General features: G+C 37.4%; 1 protein-coding gene across 1 annotated transcript; it reads right to left on the bottom strand.

Moving 5' to 3' along the window:
* Positions 1 to 698: 698 nt before the first annotated feature.
* LOC131219282 (AT-hook motif nuclear-localized protein 10) lies at positions 699 to 20216 on the bottom strand. Its single transcript, XM_058214354.1, has 5 exons — positions 19203 to 20216; positions 6570 to 6622; positions 3839 to 3970; positions 2585 to 2746; positions 699 to 1292 (listed from the first exon to the last, which is right to left on the bottom strand). Exons 1-5 carry the CDS (start codon positions 19630 to 19632, stop codon positions 1059 to 1061), a joined length of 1011 nt encoding a protein of 336 aa, XP_058070337.1. The 5' UTR covers positions 19633 to 20216; the 3' UTR covers positions 699 to 1058.
* Between the last annotated feature and the right edge of the window lie 2656 nt (positions 20217 to 22872).

Genomic DNA, 22872 nt, shown 5'->3' with positions numbered 1-22872 from the left:
ACAAACTTTTCTTTTTTCCTTCAATGAAAAATGAGCAATTATAATTCTATAGGGTTAGATAAAAAATTTAATTGACCATTTGGTAGAATAGTGATATATTTTTAAAAAATGAACTGAAATAAAATTATACACGCGGAAGATAATGAAGTGAAATAGAAACTCGTAAATCATGGGTTTAGATTCAGATGGATTTTAAATAAATAAAAAATAAATGGCTGATTGGTGGATATTACTTGATGGCCAACCTGTAAACAATCAAATTGTCCAAGTTCAACAAATAAATACTTATTAATTGGAGATTAAAAAACATCAAAACAATCTGAAATTGAAAACTAACTTATCCAATGTGATTCCTACAAGTAGATGGTCTAATTAAGCTAACGTCTGCCACTAGTACAATTTCAAAGAGCCTGAATATCAACTCTCAGACTTTGCCAGAAACGGACCAACTCCCTCCAACAACATTTGCAAACCACTACTCTCTCAAGGTTCATTTCTCATGCCATACATACCTGATCATTGCCAGAGATACTTCTCAAAGCTTCATGGAGAAATGATTGCAGCTTCTTATAGAGAAGAAGGATGGAAAAAGAAAAAAAAAATGGCAGATTGGTTGGACTTCCAAAAACTGGCCACAAGGACAAAAATGTCCTCAGTAACTTCCATCTGGATCAACAAAGGAAAAGGCCAACAGGAGAGGAGAAAACCAGCAATGATATTGATTGGTACAATGGTATAGAACATCAACATACAGCTAAATAATACAACTAAACAAACACCCTCTGATCTAAAGCAGCTAGAGTGAAGCCTAAGTGTTTTTTCCCCTCAACTCACACTACACCAGAAGAAAAGCAGCACTCGACCATGTCAGGTGCACTTTCCAGTCAGCACATCAAGATGGAAGATCACTAGAGACCTTCTCCCACACATGCACACAAGTTTTACATTAAGTTAAAAGCTTGAGAATACAGGTGGGCCCCAGACGACGTATGTCAAGCTCCATCAGACTCCAGGAGTTACATGGTGTCAGGGAGGTGGAGCAGTAACAGAGAGCTTATCTATTTCCACGGCATGTTGGCCATCATGCCTTGAGGGTTGCTGTTATTGCAGGTACCTGTGCTCTGGTTGAGAGGGCTCCCAGGCCCACCAGATGACTCACTCAGAGTTCCCCGTGAGGGTGGGCTACCAGTCCCTGCTACCTCACCCCCTTGCTTTGGTGGGGCAGAAGGATCCAAAGGGTTCTTCGGTTTTGACTCTTTCCTCCCATCTGCGATGAAACTGCCCACAACTACCTGTGAGAGATTACTGCAGATATCAATGTCTCACACATGTTCTGAGCAAATCACAGCTATAGAAACCCAATACATGGATCGCCATTGTTCAGTGGTGAAAAGAGGAACCGTAAGACATACATGACAATTCACCGCATGTGTGCAAGATCCAAGATGCGCATCAAGTACACGCCCAGGCCAAAAATAGGTCAGTGTGGGTCATAGGTGAAACGTGTAAATTGAATGTGAACTGCTGGCAAACTTTCACTATTAACCAGCCACTTTTTCTTAGTGTACCACCATCCCAATGAGTGAACTGGTCTATTTTTTGGCCCGGGCACACAGGATGAGGCCCACAAGATGAACAGCTAGGATGTTCAGGTTGCAGATAGTTGGGCTGAGATCTACATGTGCACAGGCATACCAAAACTCGAAAGAAGAGACTAAGGATAATGACTATGATGGTTGAATAAGAAAGAACCTACAACTCCTAATAGTCCTAATCAGGCATCAGCTAGATCCTAACCTAAAGGGGCATTGTGCAGAATGTTTGATATCATTTGAAACCAGGTAAGACTGTCAGACAAGGAAAATACTTTAAAAACACACATTTCCTTGGTTCATGCACTGAAAGAGGTTATTCCGACTCCTTTTTCTACAGCAATAACAGTTAGCTAAGGGCTAAACTTCTGCATTCTTCGTAAGTAGAAGTCAATAGTTTACTGACAGGGTTGCTTTTAGTTTGTCTTCGTCAGAAAAGGTCCACATGTAAAGCAAAGAAATAACTGATATTATATAAATGCATATCAGGACTACTGACTAAAACAGAAATGTAAACTATAAAACAGAAACAAAGTGCATTTTCCATTGGAAAAATGTGAATGTGTGTTAAAGCTAAACAAAGTGTTTTCATTACCCAACTGCTTAAACCTTGTTTGAACATTTTCCCCATTCTGTTTAGAAGAAAAAAGAAAAAACCTAAAATACCAAAAGGTGAATAAAGCATATTCTTTTAATTAAAATCATGTTTTTATTTTTAAATTGTTTAAACCTAGTTTCTCAATGGAGCAATCCTTTAAAAACGCTTTCCTCTCTCCTCCAATTCAAAATTCCATTGCCAATTCATTCAAATATTGCTAGGAAGTCCAAGAACACAAACACCATGTAGAATATCATAGGAAATGATGTGAGACCTGCTAAGATCATTATAACTCAAAATTTCAAAATTAAATTGAAATTCTGCAAGAATATCGACAATTGTGCTAGAAAAACACAGTGCAAAGAAAAGCAAGTATAGTTAAAGGTACACAAACCTGGACCGGAGATGCTGCTGTCAGAAGTCCAGCTACTCCACCACCTAAAACACGGCCATCGGGACCTGCCAACGACACACTCAATCCACCTGTTCGGCTGCGCTGTCCGCCGCTCTCCGAGAGAAGAAATGACCCAGAAAGTGACAGGATCTCGAACCGGCCCTGTAACAATTATAGAGCACAGATAAAATCCATCCATCAGCACACCAAATGGGGGCATATATTTTTGGAGAAGTCATATGCACTGCGTACCTTAAATGAAAACATGATGTATTGATGATACATGATCCTATGGATATATTATTACATTTTTGAAGATATGATCCTTTGGATATTCCCTTCATCAATATGCCAGAGAATATATTCCTCGATTGAGCAGAAGTCAGAAAGTAATAAACCCCATAAAAGGGCAACCACTAATCCATATTAATTCTGTTTTAATTTACTTATTCCCCAATGGTTAGACACGCTGCTAGCTCTCGAAGCATATACCCCCATGTTATTTGGTAAGAAATGAAAAAGACATTGACAAACAAGGAGGTATCATAACTATGCTTTGACTAAAACAAGATACTCCTTGCATGGCTGATATCAAATGGAAATTATCCTTCTTCAGATCTTAAACCAGCAACCATTTTTATTAATGGCTATTAGCATCTGCCTTCTTTTCCATGTAACCCAACCTTCGATTGCTCGTTACCAGTTGGTTACCACCAAACCTGTGTCACAAGGACACCAACCTTAATTTTTTAGCCATGTCAACAAGAAATGGCAGAGATATAAATACCAACTCCTCTACTTGTCTTATAGTTTAGGTGTTTTATCTGTCTTTGGTTTCATCACTTGTTGTTTTGTCTGGTTCAATAATACCGCTTATCCTAGTGAGTTTTACAGGCCCACCGGGCCAGAAGCTTCTCAAGCTCAAGCATTTACTTTTCTAGTTAGAGACCAACGTCTTGGGGCTAACATGGGGATTGTGTTTCTAAAAGTGCTGTGTCGCTTGCAACTTGGTATACTGTATAAGGTTTCAAAAGCCCATCTCCACTTTATCCACCTAGCTCTAATTCTATTGGAAACATCTTTATCAATCCATACATTAAGCCAACCCAAACTCACCCGCTAGAGTGATGATAATAATGTTTCTATGTGCATATAAACATTTGGACTGATAAACATGCTCAACCAAAGACCATTTGCGTCAAAGGTTTCCCACACAGGAGAGTGAGTAAAGGTAGAAGTTACAATCTCACAAACCTCATAAGTTACTGTCCCACCAGATGTTGCAGCCTGCCGAAGTGTAACATTTGATATAGCACCATTTGCTGAGAGGATGCAAACTGCCCGAGGCCCATTCTGAGAAAATGACATTATCTTTGAGGAAACATCCTGGAAAACAAATAGTCATTATATTTGGCATCTGAAATGTTCTAGAATTTCCTTATGCTTTCAAACATTATAAGAAGGAACATAGATTCTCAACAAGAAGAGAAATGCTAAGTGAACTTGCTAGAGTGCAGTTTGTAATTATGCTTGCCCCACAAGTGGAAACAATTTGCAGGAGTGCAAGATCAGAGCCACTCATCAGGCAAGCACCAATGTAGATGCCATTTCTCAGAAATCAAGGCAATATGAACATCATGCCGGCAACACATGTGCAAAACAAACAAATGGTTAACAGAAATTTGGCAAACAGTCCAAATCTAAGGACACTTGAGGTCCACCTGATTATCAGCATGGCCTAACTTTTGAAACATCATCTACGTTGTAGTGATCACCTGATGGTGGTTCCAGTCTCACAAATGCATCCCTCATTTCAACATGTGAGGCAAGTACTGACAGAGTGCACTGACAAGGAGCACTCGTACAAGTTCACTTGGCGTTTCTCCAATAAGAAAGACTGTCAAAAAATTTAACCAACACAAAATTTGCCTGCCATTTGAAAGGGAAGTTAGAAATCTAATAGAGGCACAGTGCACAACAAATGCTAATGTTCGGTGTCAATAGATTATAAGAAGCCATCTACAGTTCCTTGTGGCTTGTTGCACGACCAAGATAAAATTGAGTGCACTAAGATTCTCTAAAACTGTTCGTGTACAAGAACTTGATTATGAGTTCCCATTGCTGTCAGTTTTAGCATAATTTCCTAGTGTGTACACCATTATATTTATTCCCAAAGGTAGAAAGGGAGCATCTATTAGTAGGGTTGGATGAAAATGGCTCCCTTTGACTTATTATTTTACAGCTTTCGCTGCACGGTGGGGCTACACTGATCATGCGCATGGGACTGTAAACCTTTGTGCATGCATCAAACAAATTGAAAATATAATAGAGCAGAATCAGATACAAATGGTGGATGATTATTCAAACAGTGAAACTAATGGACAATCATATGCATACAAGAGGTACAATACAATACCTTGACTGAAGTTTTGTACAGTACCGTTCAGGTTTTCATTTTCTACAGGTGAGGTCAATGGTCCAGTAATTCAAACAGTTGATATGAGCCCCATTCAAAACAAACTGAAAACCCGAACAGCACAGTACAAATTCTTGCTCTGAGCATTGGATGATACCTCTACATCCAGAATAGTCACACGTCTATGTGCACACATGTAATAAAATTTTGAGTTCATGGTTCAACAAAAATCAGTTGTACCTTTTTATCTCACGAGTTTTAGACTATGAAAAGATTACGAATTTTCCTAATTGTCATTCCATTTAAATTCTGACCTTAATAATCAATTTGATTCTTTTTCTAGGGATCAAGAACACACTTCTATCTTTCTAAAAAAAAATAAAAAATCAGGAACACACCATTTCCAAAATATTGTCCCAAGGATCAAGGACATGCCAGTTAGAAAAAAAATATTGGCACGACGGAAGTGTTAGACAACGACGTAGACACATCTACATGGTTTATTTGCACAGAACCCTAATGTATCTCCTTTTCTAGTACTCTTTGTATAACATTCGTGGATTTTTAATGTAGGCCTGTTTAAATAGATCCAGTTTTACATATTTATCTGAAATAGTATTTTTGTAATGATGTGCAACAGAGACCAAGAACTGAGCCTGTTAGAAGGAGTGAATAGGTACAAGTTGAAGGCTCTAAAAGGGAAAAGAGGAAGGCCCAAAATTACATGGGTGGAGGTAGTAAGAAAAAACTTGATGACCCAGGGCCCAACTGAAGTTACGGCCCTAAGTGTTTGAATGACGGAAACGGATTCATGTAGCTAACCCAATTGGTTGGGGTAAGGCTAACATGACAATGATAATGATGGAGGATTTCTGTAATGGCATATCTTTCTAGAAATACCATGGAAGACATGAACTAAACAAGAAAACAGACAAGCAGGACCTTAATATATCTCCATTTTTGGTATTATTGGCAGAATATTATAGAATTTTCTACATATTATTTTGTATACATACATTTTCTAAATTAGCAGATAAAGTACTTACATAATATATTTTTCAACATATCATACAAAAGTATGAAGTCCACCCTAACACCAACAGGGGAAAGAACCTAAGTCACATAGCTTCTATCCTTCATAACAAAACTGCGACAGTTAGGAATTTGCCTTGCCAAATTGCTGGTTCCATCTAATTATCAAAACAAGAAAGTTCATTATGGTTCTAGTTAATTGATTCAATCAAGTCTCTGGATACTGCAAACCACTTGTCCAGCAGTTTTATTTCTTGAAAAACCTCATGTTTCTGTATAGAGTTTGAAAATTGAAGATCAAGAATTTGGATTTCAAGTTTTAAGTAGAAAACAGAATAATGTTTTATTCATCTAAAGTGGCACTAGTTAACTGGCATAATTTCCTATTTACTAATTAAGAGTTAGTACAGGTCATCAAACCAAACAATACATTCAAAAAACAATGGTCTGCATGCAGAAATGCAGTGCAAATATATTGAGGGAATGCGTGCATAGACACAAGCTTACATGCAATGTTAGGGGGAAAAAAGTACATACCTCTCCAGCTTTAACTGTGATAACGTGAGGTGTAAATCCAATTCCAGCAGATCCTGCAACCCATTCCTTCAATAAAGATAAATTGTGCCAAAATATTGGAAAAAGAAGACTTTAAACTAATTAAAGAAAATAATTAGCATGCTACTACATAAGAGAATATCACTGTATTTAACATCCGAAGTTCAACACTTAACATGAAAATTTTTACATGCATGTGATAACGACACTAAACGATGCCCAAATTCTTGGTCATTTCATAAGATTCTCTAATTGGGGAAAAAAAAAGTGGGGGGTGGGAATGCTAGTGCGCCCTTCATGGGATCATTACTATCGTGCCCAAAGTTTTTGAATGATGTGCAGAACAGCCCAATCATCAATCTGGATTCGCCATTGATTTTATTCCATACCATCATCAGCATGCCACGAAGAAAAATCACACCAATCAGATGATTCTGACCTTTTGAATGTTAGTTGTTTTTGTCATAGCAGTCAGTTTCACAAGCCATAAATCGTATGGTTAGTATCATTTAAACAAAGTGCTTTGGAATCAAAACTGAGCAAGGCACATGAAATGGATGTTTCAAGCTGATGAATAGAGCTATTTTTTCTGCCTAATTCAAACCAATATTTTTGCATGGCTAGTGATTGAATGGTCAGGACTATCTGATAGATGTGATTCTCTTTTTTTTTTTACCATGGCCTGCTAATGGAATATATGGACAGACTAGACCAATGATTGGGCTGTCCCACATTTGTCCTCAAGCTAGGGCACATTTTTATCATGCCCATGTAGGCCGGCACATTAGCATTCTCCTTTAAAATATGACTAGTGGTAGCAATAGATGGGGTGGCAATGGATCCTATAGTCAAGGGCTTGGACCCCTAAACTTGGCCAAAGGAATCTAGGCCCGATGTGTAATGATGAATGACCCAGCCCGGCCTGTTGGCCTGGTCCAATCATCAAGTGGGCCACCATTATATAAAAAGAACAGATGATTTAAAGACACTAGCGAGTTGGTTTCCATTCAACATACATGAGTAGTTTAAAACACTTGCACCTGGGTGGGGTCATGTTTCAATGATCAAAACCATTTATATGATAGAACTGGTCATGGATGAAGAAAATCTTAAAATGGATTATTTCAAATTTTCAATCATTTCGCTCTTTTCCTTGTAGGGCCGGCCCTGGCCTAGCCCAGCCTAGTAGTGCTAGAGCTAGGGCCAAGTCCTCCTTGGGCCTGGGTATGTATGTATTTATGTACATATATACACATACACATTTATACATACGTATGCATAGACATCATATATAATGTGGGTATGTGTTATATAACTATGCATTATATATATATATATATATATATATAGAGAGAGAGAGAGAGAGAGGTCTCAAGTCCAACTGGTTGGACTATAAGTTACAGTCCAGCCCGTGGATAACTTCCAACCTTTCATGCGTGTGCAACATCCAATCCGTCCAATGGGTTGGCCCCATCACAAGGTTCTCCTTGTGCAAAAATCAGCCATGTCCACTCATCAAGTGGATTTTGCTGTTTATCAATGGATAGAATTGTTTTCTTCGGTACAGCCCACCGGATGAGTAGATAGGGCTGATTTCTGCACTAGGTGATCCTCATTGTGGGGCCAACATATTAGAAGGGTTGGATGCCACGTGTGCGTGTTCATATATATATATATATATATGAAGAGAGAGAGAGAGAATTAGTCTCCTAGGAGCAAGATCATAAACACAATCCATCCGAGCAAAAAGGTCGGCCAGCTCAGGTGGGCCCCAACATGATGTGTTTCTGAAATCCACTCTGACCACCAGGTGCTTGCCCAATTTTAGGTCTAGGGCTCAAAAACCAGCCCCATTCATGATACAGGTGGACCATACCAAGAGAAACAGTTGGGAGGCGAACCCATGCCCTAGATTTTTTATGAGGCCCATTGTGATGTGTACATGAAATCCACACTGATCCAAAGGGCCAAAAAATCAGGTTAAATTATGATTCAAGTGGGCCACACCAAAGGAAACAGTTAGGAGAGAGACGTCCTCCAGTGATTTTTTACAAGGCTGAAGGTGATGATTATGTGAAATACGCTCAACCCATTAGATGCCACACCAAAATTTAGGCCTAGGGCCGAAAAATCAAACCCATTCATAATTTAGGTTAGCCACACCATGGTAAACATTTCGAAGGGTGGGTGTCACCCTATACACTGTTTCCAATTGTGTGGTCCACGTGAATCACGAATGGGGCCGGTTTTGAAGCCCCGGGCCTCAAATTTGGTCACATACCAAATGTCGGATCAGATTTGGGAAACACATCAAGGTGGAGCTCACCCCATCCGGCTATATACATATATGGAGAGAGAGAGAGAGAGAGAGAGAGAGAGAGAGAGAGAGAGATACATACGCACATACATGTATACATACGACGGGATGGTGGAAGCAAGACTACATGATGGACCTGCATTTTTCAACTAGTTTCCAAATTTCTCAGTTTCTTTAAGAGATCCCTGAGTTATGAAGCCTCAACACTAAGCATTCACACACAAGGTTTTAAGATGATGAAACCAAAAACTGAAAATATTGCTCCTGTATTGCATATACTACGAAGTTATGAACTCGATAGTCCATGACAATGCTTACTCAAAAGTCAAAAGAAATAGAAGTATTAACGACCTTTTTTTTTTTTTTGACAAATTTAAAAAATAATGTTATAATTCCAAAACTGATAAAATGGGAAGAAGTAAATTTATCTAGTCAATGGCAAATAAAAGATTATATAAATTGGTTTTTATAGATAAGATCCTTTTAACTTCTTTTCGAAGGAATTGTCGTCTGATATAGAACGTCCTGCTTTAATAAGATCAGCCTTCATCTGCTCTTTGATCTTCTTATATAAATTATCTTCTGGTATTGGGTTGAGCCTTTTAGGTTCAAAGTTTTCCTTGGCTCAGACTGAATGTTCCTTTTTAAACACTGGATACGAAATTCCTGAAGGTCTTGATAATGGCTCACTATATTCATTTTCTAAATAGGATGAAGCCACCGATGAGGGGATTGACGATGCAGAGTACCTGGAAAATGAAGGATGGTTAATAGTAAGAGGTAAAGCATTTTATCTACTAAATTTGATTTTTTACTTTTCCATCAGCATGTTCTACTATCAAGTCCATCTCATCAAAACAGATTCCATTATGGAAAAAGAAGAAAACGTCCAACTATTCACTAAAGACACTCTAACCCAATATGCTAAAAAATACAATTACATTCGCATAGGGCTAGTACTAGCCATCAAACCCTCCACAAGACTAGGGTTAAACACATCTACACTTATCTATATTCGAGACAAAAGACTTGAGAAATTAATTGATTCTATAGTTGAAATGGTGGAAGCAAGTCTACATGATGGACCTGCATTTTTCAATTGTCCTCCAAATTTCTCAGTTTCTTTAAGAGATCCCCAAGTTCATGAAACCTTAACACTAGGCATTCACACACAAGGTTTTAAGATGAAACCTAAAATTATATATATTAATGTAGTGTATCACATATGACAAATACTACAAAGTTAAGAACTTGATAGTCCCTAACATCGCTTCCTCAAATGAGATAAAAGGAGTAACAACATTATTTTTGACAAATTTCAAAAATAATGTTAGAATTCCAAAGATGAAGTGAATTTATCTGGTCAAAGGAAAATAGAGGATGCACAACCAATACAACCACAAGTTAATGATCAAATTGATTCGATAGCAAAACATGCCGATGGAAAATTAAAAATTAGATTTAGTAGACAAAATGCTTTACCTCTTACTATTTATCATCCTTCATCTTCTAGGCACTCTACATCGTCAATCCCCTCTTCGGTAGCTTCATTCAATTTAAAAAATGAATATAATGAGCCATTACCAAGACCTTCAGGAATTTCATTTCCAGTGTATGAAAAGGAAAATTCAATCTCTATTAAAACCTAAACCCGACAGAATAAGATTTAAATATAAATATTCTAACAATTGTAGAGTATAAAGAACCTGGTTTTTTATTATTATTGATAATGAATTATTAAGAAAAGAGGTGAACTCTCATCGGTTAAAACATTAGTTTTTTACTAACTTCTCTAAAGAAGAAAAAGAATCCATCATAAAAGATTAGTACTATCAGATGGAGAACAAAAGAAAAATATTTTCTTGTTTAACAAGTTTAAATCTTATAACGACCTGACCTTTGCCATTATAACAAAAAGGCTTTTTTAGTCTTGAGAAACTTCAGACAACAAACAAAAAGAAAATACAATGAATCCATACCCCTTTCGAGACTATTAAGTATAACGATTGATCAACCCTCCCTTTAAAAACAATAATATGTTAAAGCAAAATACAAGACTAGTTAATAATGAACATTTGTTTTATATTATTGAGAAAAATAACTATATCAATTTATGTCTATATACTCTCGGTAATCGAATAGAGATAATAAAATCTTTACTAAACTAAGAGAAGCCTAAAACAAAACAGGCAACTATTGTTAAAAATCTTCCAATGTTACTCAAAGAGTGCCAGTAAAGGGAATAATATTAGAAAAGAAGCACATTCGAGTATCAAAAGATTTTCAAAAAAGAAATATTCTTTCAAATTCATATACTAGACCTTGAGGGGGAAGATAAAATGATTAACACTATCTTTTAAAAAAAAAAAAACATCAAAAGAATCTAATTTGGATAATGAAAGTCAAAATACAAAAGAGTTTGTTAAACCTCAGGTTAATATATTATCTAAGACATCAATCCGCACAACAAGAACAAAAAATTATTACAAAAGACCAGTCCTAGTTGACCTACAATTTCAAGAAACTTCAGACTTAAAGCTATCAAAATTTCAATGATCTTCATACAAATGAAATTTAGATGGTGTTAATGAATATCAATTGGTTCAACTCTGTAACAATATGATGATGTATGCTAATGCTTGCTTGGTTCAAGGAAACACATAGGAACAATTCCTAAGCTTAATCATACCAAGGTTTTTAGGATAATTAAGAGGATGCTGGGATTATCGTCTCACTGAAAATTAAAAAATAATCAATAAGAACTATCATCAAAAAAGATCATGACGAAAAGCCAACACTTTCTAAATCAAGAGTATATAAATGATCATTTTTACACATCGTGTTTAAATATTTTAACACACTTTGCAGGTACTCTCAAAGATATAGAAACAAAAACTGAAGAATGGCTAATAAATTTACGTTGTCATACCCTAACCGATTTTCGATGGTAGATATATTTTTCGATAAATTAATAATTAAAAAGTAGTTTATAATTAATAACCAGTCTTAGAGCTACTCTTTCGAGTTATGCAACACTTCTACATAAAACGAAGCACAACTCACGGAAGACTAAGATTTTCCAATTAATTCCCTTTTAATCAGTTCTATTTCTTTATCACATAATTCCAATAGTTTGGGTTCCATCTACGATGAGCGAGCTTTTGTAGGAATATTCTTTTCATCAAATTCGGGGACATAGGTAAGAAATACAAGATGTTTCTTTCTACGCCAGAAGGCTGATAGAAGATCAAAACAATAATCTTTTTCTAGTTTATTTTGAAATTTTGAAGTTTTCTTTTGAACCCTTCTTGAGAAATATAAGTTGTTATTCTTAACAAGTTGATTTTTTTTCTTTTAAATCTTTTATATAACTTTCTTTATGAGAAATATGATTATTTAATTCATTGACTTATCCAAATTTTAATATCTCAGTAAATCCAAAGATTATTTCATAATTACCCATAGTATGACGATGTTGAGAATCAATAGAAAAATGTTGAATTTTTAGGAGAAATCGCATTCCAAAAATTACTTCTTCTCGTAGTCCTTTTTGCAATAACAAATATAATCTGAATACATTTAGCACTTTTACAAATGAGTGCATTTGGGAATTTGAAATTGATAATCATTCGTTTTGCAGCCGCAGTTCCCATGCTGTAGCTGGTTTTTTAAAAGAATTTAGAGGGAATTAATCCTTCTCCAATGCAATTAGCATCAGCTTCGCTATCAATTAAGCATGTGATTTATACACTAAACAATTTTGACTTTATTCATATGTTATTGTACCATTTTTTTAGTTAATATCGAGTCTTCTTCTTCTTCTTACTTCGCTATTTTGCACATTTTTTTACCTCATTTTCCATTTCTAATTCCTCTATTCTTTTTCGTGATTCTTTTAATTTTCTTTTTGTTTTGTTGAGCTCTCTTTGGAGGTCTTAAAGCATAACACCTAGAAAATCTTTGGTTTTTAACTTATTGAAGAGTTCTCCAATAGAATTTTTTTTCCTAATTTTCCTCTTTCCTGTTTCACTTTTGAATTTTCAACAAGTTCTTTTCATATATATTTTCTCTGTCTCCGAATTTGACATGTTTTTTTTTTTTAAAGACACAGGGTGTCCCCACCTCTTTTTTGAAGTGAGACTATTCCTTGCAGATACACGCAATCACCCACAACCACGTGTATCGGGTAAAGCCAAGGTGGGGAATCGAACCCTCAACTATAGGGAGAACTGAGAACATTGATAGAGACGAGGAATAGTCTTCACTATCAGACAACCAACAATTACAAACTTCATTTTCTTTTTCTTTGTCGAAAGAAGATGAACTTTCAGAACTGTAACAGGTTGGGACTTTGACCTTTTGATTTTTCTTATCGATTGTTCTCTTAGTGCTTCTTTTACGCTTTCTATATTTGTCATGTCTTTTTGCTTTAAATTTTCTCATGGCCCTTTTTTTTTATGGATTTACAAGGGGCTCATATCCAAATTGGTAACAAAATCTCCTAGCTCTTTTTTACCAACCATTTTTTTTTCTTATGCAATTGGTCTTTTAATTTTAAATCTTTGTATAATATCAAACCTACTTTATTTATTTTTTAAATTAAATCACCATAGGTATATCTATCATAATTCAGGCTTCCATTATTTAGTTCTCTCAAAGTATTTCATAAGTTTTCCCCAAATGATGGAGGAAAACCCAAAATCAACATTAGGATTTGCTATAAAAAGACCTTTAAAAAAATACATCTTCATACCATCGAAAATCAGTTAGAAGGGTATGACAACATAAATTTTTTAATTATTCTCTAGTTTCTGCTCATAAATCTTTGAGAGTATCAACAAAGTGTGTTAAAATATTTAAAAATAATATGTACAATAAAAAAAAATACATCTTCATACCATCGAAAATCTGTTAGAAGGGTGTGACAACGTAAATTTGTTAATTATTCTCTAGTTTCTGCTCATAAATCTTTGAGAGTATCAACAAAGTGTGTTAAAACATTTAAACATAATATGAACAAGAACTCGTGCATGGTCATGGACCCAAATCCATTAGTATGGAATGTTTTCTCTTCCAAGTGAAATCCCCCGGTATATTAAAGAATGAAAAAAGTGCTTTTGTTGTTGTCAAATAAGAAGCCTTCTTATCTTATTGCATGTATTTAATTCATTCGGAAGTCATTTTCAGATGTAATTGAAGGCAAAGAGGGAAGATTTCGTGAGACTGATCGTTTATATACTCCTTATTTAGAAAGCGTCGTGTATCCATCAAAATCTCGTTTAACAACAGTTCTTATAACTATCTCTAATTTTCGATGAGATAATAATCCCACCATCCTCTTAATTATCCTAAAAACGTTGTTATGACTAAGCTTAGATTTTGTTTTACACGTTTCCTTGAGCCAAGCAAGCATTATAATATATCATTATTAGTACAGAGTTGAACCAATTAATACTCAATAAGACCATCCAAATTCCATTCGTATGAAGATCCTCCATAAAAACTTTGATAGCTAAGTCTGGAATTTCTTCAAATTGTAGGTCAATAATAGTTCATTTTCTGTAATAATTTTTTGTTCTTGTTGTGCAAATTGATGTCTTAAATAATCCATTTACCTGAATTTCAATAGACTCTTCTGTATCAAGCATTATAATATATCATTATTAGTACAGAGTTGAACCAATTAATACTCAATAAGACCATCTAAATTCCATTCGTATAAAGATCCTCCATAAAAACTTTGATAGCTAAGTCTGGAATTTCTTCAAATTGGACGTTAATAATAGTTCGTTTTCTGTAATAAATGTCTTAAATAATCCATTTGCCTGAATTTCAAAAGACTCTTCTGTGTTCTGACACTCATTATCAGAATTAAATTCTTTTGATTTTCTTTATAAATAGTGTTAATCGTTTTATCTTTTCTTTTGAGGTCTGGTGTGTGAAGTCGAAATGATATTTCCTTTTGAAAATCTTTTGATACTCAAATCGCTTCTTTTCTAATATTATATCCTTTAATGTCATTCTTTAGTTAATGGGTGTACACTCAAAAATGCTCTCTTGGGAACCTTTCGCAGTTCTCATGGGAACTTCGTGGCCACAAATCCACTAGATGAGTCACCTCATGAAACCCCTTAGGTGGACCAAAAAATTGGTGGGTCATAGCAAAGTGGAAACGCTTGTGCCCTTGATTTGCCTCTCACTTTGCTATGGCCCACCAAATTTTTGTATCGGGCCAAAAAGTTAACCCTAGGGGTTTCATGGAGTGACTCATTTAGTGGACTAGGGATTTGGTGCCCACATCACGTGTCAAAAGTATTTTGTGCCCACATCACGTGTCAAAAGTTCTCATGCAATTCCCATGAGAACCGGTTCCCAAGAGAACATCTCTCTCTCTCTCTCTCTCTCTCTCTCTCTCTCTCTCTATATATATATATATATAGAGAGAGAGAGAGAGAGTTGGTCTCCTGCGGGCCAGACCATAAATGTGTTACATGCGAGCAAAGGGGTTGGCCGGCTCAGGTGGGCCCCACTGTGATGTGTTTCCAAAATCCAATCCGACCATCAAGTGAATGATCCAAGTTTATGCCTATGGATAAAATCATATAAATAAATAAATAAACAAAAACAAACCTATCAAATTTCCAAGGTGGTTGGATATCCAACCAATTGGACTTAAGGTCCACCCAAGGCAAAAGACCTATTAATTTTTGACAAAGAATATTTATTACCATTTATTAATGGCCAATTTCCATGGTGGCTGGACATCCAACTGGTTGGAATATATATATATACATATGGGTCGGACATCCAACTAGTTGGACCATATATATAGAGTCATGCTCACCTGCGCACACATATCATGGGCACAAAATCCAAACGGTCCACATGATGCAGCACCCCATGAAACCCCTAGGGCACAACTTTCAACCCAATCCAAAACTCTGGTAGGCAGTAGCAAAGAGAGGCAAATCAAGGGAGGAAATTGTTTCCTTTTGCCATGGCCAACCAAAGTTTTGGATCAAGGTAAAAGTTAAGCCCTGTGCTTTCATGGGGTGTTGCATCACGTGGACCGTTTAGATTTTGGGCCCATATCACGTGAGATGAGTTCTCAAAAAGTTTTCACAAGTACTCATGAGAACTAGTGCACATGTGAGCATTTCACCACACACACACACACACACACACACACACACACACACACACATATATATATATATATATATATATATATATATTGTGCGTGTATAAATATAATATACACACACATCTGTGTGTGTGTGTGCGTGCATATATATCTATATGTGTGTGTATATATGCATGTATCTATATACACACGCTCATACATATCTATATATATGCATATATACATATATATCTATATGTATAGAGCCGGGCACCGAGTCGAGTCAGACCGAGTTAGGGCTGACCCAACTCGATCCGATTTTGAAATAGGCCTTACCCGAACTCGACCCGACTCAGCACCGAGTCTAGCATGCCTGACCCAATCCGAGTCCGGGTCTGGCCTGGACGAATCCGGACCGAGTCCGACCAAGTCACAAGTACCGAGTCGGGTCGAGTCGGCACCGAGTCAAGTCGGGTGCAGCGGGTATCCACGGGCTAAAATCACAACTCAAAACCTAGGTGCACTTTCCAGAATTGCAGCCTCTCCATCAGCTACACGGCATCTCAGATCTAAGTTTTTTTAAATATATATGTACGAGTCAAGTTTCGGATCGAGTCGAGTCAGTACCGAGTTGGATTTCAAGTCAAGTTACTGGGTGTCCCGAACTCGACTCGGTTTAAGTTCAGATTGGACGAAGTCAACTCGGTTCAGATCGAGTCGAGTCATCCCGTGCCCAACTCTATATATGTATACACACGCACATGCATATCTACATATGTGCACGCGCGCACATACATATCTATATGTGTGTGTGTATACATATATGTATATATGCACATACATATCTATATATGTTTATAGAAGAATGCTCACCTGAGCACCAGTTCTCACTAAAACTCGTGAGAACTATTTCAGAACTCATCTCCCGTTATATAAGCGTAAAATCTAAACCGTCCATGTGATGTAGCACCCCATAAACCCCTAGGGTCCAACTTTCACCCTGATCCAAAACTTTGGTGGGCCATGGAAAAAGGAAACAGTTTCCTCCCTTGATTTGTCTTTCTTTTGCCGTGGCCCACAAAAATTTTAGATAGGGGTGAAAGTTGGGCCGCAAGGGTTTCATTGGGTGTTGCATCACATGGATGGTTCAAATTTTACACTCATGTCACAGGAGATGAGTTCTGAAAAAGTTCTCACAAGAACTCGTATGAACTGGTGCGCACGTTAGCATTCCTCTATATTTATATATATACAGAGATATCTATATATGTGCATACATATCTATATATGTGCATATATACACACACACATTCATATGGATATACACGTGTGTGTGTGTGCATGGTGTGGCCCACCTAAGTCATGGATTGGCCTGATGTTTAGGGCCATGGCTCACCATGGAAGGGTGCATCTGATTAATGGGATGGATATCCATCACACATCAAGGGCCCATAGAGCTCAACCTCATGGGAAGCTCCCATGAGATCAACCTCATAGTACCACACACACACACACACACACACACACACACATAAATCTATATATGTATGTGTGTGCAAACATACATACATATATAGAAAAATGCTCGCTTGCGCACCTACAGGTGTGTGTGCATACACATACATACATACATGCATGTGTGTGTGCATACACATACATACATACATACATACATGTGTGTGTGATATCTATTATATGTGTGTAATACATGCATACATACATCATAGTGGTGGTAGCAAGCTATTGTGCCTATGTAATGTGGGTAAAAAATCGACCCATCCATTGGGGTCGCCCTTTGATGTTAGGCCATGGGCCCAAAATTCAGCCCAGACAAAAAATCAAGTGGGCCACACCATAGGGGATGCCAAACCAATAAAACCTCCTAGAAAGTTGTGGGGCTCACCATGTTGTGTATGTCATCCAAGCCATTCATCAAACACACCTGACCAGGGTGAAGAGACATAGCAAAAATCAGATGGGCAATACCACATGAACTTAGAGGCTTTAATCATGATTTGACATTGTTCCCTACCGTGTGGCCCACTCAAGTGTTGAATCAGACTATTTTTGAGCTATGCAGTGAACATGGGGGGCCAACATAATGGACAGAGCATATTGGATGGACGCATAATGTGGGCCCCACAATAGTTTGGTACCACCACCAAGTGGTGGTACCGGTACCATAGGAGCACACATGGGGTGTGTGTGTGTGTGTGCGCACGCGTGTCTCTGCATGTGTACATGATATGTTCGTATATATGCAATTACTTTTTCAAGAAATAAATAAGTATGCAATTACCCTTTTCTTCTTTTTTTCCTTTTTTTTTATAGGTAAGCAGGGTTTGAACCGGAGAACCCCAACGTTGAATCATGCTCTATCTACCATTTTGCAATTAAGAATTTAAAGTTGGATTTTAGAAATGGGGGAAAAACAGTAAAAACCTGACAAGATTAAATTTCATCCTGTTTTTTATGGGTAATCATCCCGTGTTTATTTTCTATATCAGCCAGCTCCTAATGATCACAATAACACGTAAGAAAATCACTAACTAAATTTGCAGTTTCTCACTACTCATTTCAGAAGAAAAACGTGCAAGGATTTTTATAATTTAAAAAAAAAAAAGAAAAAATTTTAAAAAGAAGAAGAAGAAGAAGCGAACTTTCAATAAAAAAATCATCAACAACTCTACCACTAAACAAGAAATTTCATCCACTATCAAAACAGTGATTGGATACATAATATCACAATAACCCAATTATTTACCAATGATAATAATAACTAGGCCAACAAGGGCAAATGGGTAATTTTGCAAATTAAATTCTTGGATCGGATCCAAGAAAACCCAATTCCCAGCAAAAAGAAATGCCCTACTTTCATCTTTTTTACAGACCCATTTCCCGGTATCTCTATCAAGTAATAACCATTTCGTATTCCTATGAATGACCAAACTATTAAAAAGACAAACAAACAGAAACTGAAGCAAAAACAAACCCCATTTCATCAAAGCATTAAAGCCAAGTGCATGTTGCAATGAGATCCCATGCAAATTAAAGATTCCAAACTTCTATGCAAAAGCCCCATCATGTGGCAGGCCAACATAATGCAAATGAACATCAGAACAAGACCAAAGAACCATTAAACCAAGCAATAAAATGATGAGGGGAAGGAAATTACCCAAGGCAGCCATCTGCTGCTTCTTTCCAGAACCCGGCGGGCGCCCCCTCGCCTTCTTCATCGACGTTGCCGATGGCGATGTTGGTGAAGACAACCCGCCACCAACGCTTCCACCAGACGGCGGGACAGGGGGCGAGACAGGGGTCAGTGCAAGGGCCATGGTGCCATCAGGGCCATACTTCCTGGGCCGTCCACGCTTTCTCTTCATCGGCTCACTCATGTGAAGCCCATGTTGGGTGATCGGTGCGGTCTGACCATCAGCACTGCCACCGCTCGGGTATGACGGAGGGCTCCCCATGATGGGTTTGTACACCGCTGCTCCTTCGGAACTGAAAGCTAACCGCATGTTTGGCATGGCGGGCGGTTGCTGTGGCGATGGGACTGGGTTTTTCTGCAGGCTGACGCCGCCAAAAGACTCTCTACCCGACATAATTCCTGGCTCAGATCTGGACAGACGAAACGCTTCTCTCACTTCCAAGCATCGAACTCAAAACACCTTAAACACCATTAAGGACCCTAGAAATCCCAAACAGATACAAAGCCTTCAACCAAAAAACAAATTTCAATCCTCTGTCACTTTAAATCCCCGGACTTCTGAATTCCACCTAGAATCCCAACAAAAACCCCCAAAAAAAACTAATTCCCAGGAATTTAGACTGATAGAATCCAAAACAACAACACGTTCAAAGATTTCTATAAAAACAAGTCCAGATTTCAATCCTCCTCGCTCACAAGAAGCCCTAATTTCCCAATCTTAACTTAAAAACCGGAACCAAAAACCTAGAGATTAGGAATTCCAGCCTCTTACTGAACAATTCTAACCAGGCACTGATTCTACAGACAAAACGGCTCAAGAAAACATAATCTAGAACATAAATTCAAACCCTAAACCCGAGATCTAAAACCCTAAACCCTACACATGAAAATAATCTCTCTTACAAAAATCCCACTCAAATAAAATTTAAAAAAAAATAATAATCCTATAGTAAAAAATTTAAAACCGGGAAAACACACACACAAAAAAAAAAAAAAAAAAAAAATCACCCGATCCAGCAAAAAAAAAAAAAACACAGAAAATTCAAATTCAAGTCAGGAAATTCATCTCCTCTGTGAAAAATCGGTTCCTGAAATTCTCACTTTTCTCGATTTTTACCATATTAAAGGAAAAATAGCAAAATCAACGGGTAATTTCGGTCGAAAAAGGGGGAAATTTCTGAAAATGCAGGGAGAAAATGAGAATTTTCGAACCGGAAGGGAAAGGAGAGACAGATAAATAGAGAGGAGTGAAGGGATTTTTTTTTTATTTTTTTTTTTTTTTTGGGAGGCTTTTCAGAGAGGTGAAATGAGAAGGAATTCGTGTTTTTCCACCTTTTTTTATTTTTTCCTCTTTTTTTTTTTTTCTTTTTCTGGCTTGTTCCAGAACTTTATTTAAAAGCAGGTAAAGCAGGCTGATATTGCTTTCGTACAAATTATTAATAATTATTATATATTTATATTTATATTTATATATTTTTAATTCGGTACGCTCTACCCTACGGTCCGAGCTAAGACAGATGTGACATGTGGCACGCTGGTCGGTCATGCAGCCGTTCACAGAGAGTGCTCCGCAAGCTTTCGTACTCTGGCCGATGATATGGATCATACACGAATACGTCGAAATCGCTTGGAAATTGCAAACGTTTCATGCGAGAAAGTTATGTTAGACTGTCTTAAATTATGGCTATTTGTTTAGATTGCCATCGTCTGACCATCTGATTGGTGTACATTTATTGGACGGTTAGAAATGGACATGGTTTGACTGTGACCCCGGGCACAGGAAGTTCCCACGGTCGGAAGCTGTGTGGGGTACGCATAGATGCCGGTGACAAATCCACTCCGTCCATCAGTTTTGAAAGACCACGACGGGCCAGGATTCTTAAAATCAGGCAAATGTAAATCTCATGTAGACTATACCACACGAAAAAGCGGGGATTGAACGCCCACCGCTGAAAATTTTACGGTGGCAAGAAGTTTTGTATCAAGATGATATTTGTACCTAAAGTTTATCTGAGTGGTAATAAGCCTGTGAACGGTTTGGATGGAATATAAGCATCCTGATAGGCTCCGGGAAGGTTTCAACAGTAGACGTATCAAAACTGCGTCAGTTTTCAATTCCTACCATTACGTGGTCCATCAAAACTGATGTACGGAGTGGATTTGTCATGGCAATATCTGTGGCCCCACACAGCTTCCGACCACATGAACTCTCTGTGCCGACGGGCATCAGCAATCCACGTCCGAAATGAAAAACAAGCATCGACGAATCAGAGGGTAGGATCTGAAGCTATTTGATTGCTGATTATCAGATTGGTGTGGACACTTATTGGACGGTTAAAAATGAAAAATATCTAATAGCCTTATTTCACCACTGAAGTGCCTCTAATCAGAAATTATGATTGTTCGACTAAGTTAGTGCTCTTGGGAATTGAATTATCCAAGGTGAGATCTACAATTTAATCGGTTTAATTTGGGTTCCATTCTGCAAAGTGTACAGATCTCACCTTGGAATTGAATTATCCAAGGTGAGATCTACAATTTAATCGGTTTAATTTGGGTTCCATTCTGCAAAGTGTACAGTTTCTGAATGCATGAGTATCAAGCGCCATACAAAGCCGGAGTATCTTTCCCGTCACAGTTTCACTCCAAGTCTCCAACGCTCTCAGTCCTGAGTATTTATTTTTCCGCCCCATGTTCCCTTTGCCGGTTTTTTCTTTCTCTTTCTTTTCATTTTCTTTATTCTTCTTTATTTTTTAGGTTTTTCTTTTCTTTTATTTTTGTATTTTTACCGCCAGGGGCACTCGTAATTCACCCTATAGCGACCCGATGAGCCAAAATTCCTGGCTGGACTTCTTAACAAGTGAAATTACTTAACTGCCCTTTTTTTTTTTTTAAGCAATTAAGAATTTTGGACCACATGGTACGTGTCGCATAGATAACGTACACCACTTTAAGGACATTCAAACTCAAGTGTAGCCCATCTAATAATTCGATCAAACAGATTCTTTTTCATGTAATCGTGACGGTAAGGTGCTTACGTTGGACGGATGAGATGTTATACAAATATCACATGGTCTCCCCAAGTGGATTGGCTGGTGTACCATTCACTACCCAGGTGGCTGGTGTGTTGACGTCACCTACTCTATGGTGCTAAGGTATGCGCTATATCCAAATCATCAATCCATTTGGCTAGCTCGCCGTTGGGCCTGAGATAAATGATAAGACCGGTCCAAAGACCAAGTGAACCCTGGAGCGTGGATTTGATGTCTATCATTGAAACCCTTTTGGATCACGTAAATTTTGGATTAATGTGAAATTTGGTTTTTCTCTTCATCATGTTTATATGACTTTATGGATATATTATATTAGACTTGTACACTGAGTCAGCTCGGTCGGCTCAGCTTGATTCAACTCAAAAAAGCTCGACTTATCTCGGGTAGTAGCTGTTTGTGGACTGAGTCAGGTTGGTTTTTGAAGGTTGAAAACATTTTGGGCTGAGTTTAAGGTTACCCAAGCTCAACTCGGCTCATATCAAACCTCAACTTGGATCAAATCAGATTAGTGCCTTAGTTATTAAGATATGATCAGTGCCTTAGTTATTAAGCTATGGATGTTGCTCGATGAGCGTTTGATG

This window comes from Magnolia sinica, chromosome 1 (assembly GCF_029962835.1).
Source record: "Magnolia sinica isolate HGM2019 chromosome 1, MsV1, whole genome shotgun sequence".
NCBI lineage: Eukaryota > Viridiplantae > Streptophyta > Magnoliopsida > Magnoliales > Magnoliaceae > Magnolia > Magnolia sinica.
This window is presented reverse-complemented; position numbering and strand designations above follow the sequence as displayed.

What these genes read in the sequence shown, in the direction of transcription:
- LOC131219282 (XM_058214354.1), bottom strand. Translation starts at nt 19,632, where the DNA reads ATGTCGGGTAGAGAGTCTTTTGGCGGCGTCAGCCTGCAGAAAAACCCA. An exon ending in GTGGGACAGTAACTTATGAG is followed by an intron (nt 2,747 to 3,838) that starts GTTTGTGAGATT and finishes TAATTGTTACAG; the next exon opens with GGCCGGTTCGAGATCCTGTC. An exon ending in CAGCAGCATCTCCGGTCCAG is followed by an intron (nt 1,293 to 2,584) that starts GTTTGTGTACCT and finishes AATCTCTCACAG; the next exon opens with GTAGTTGTGGGCAGTTTCAT.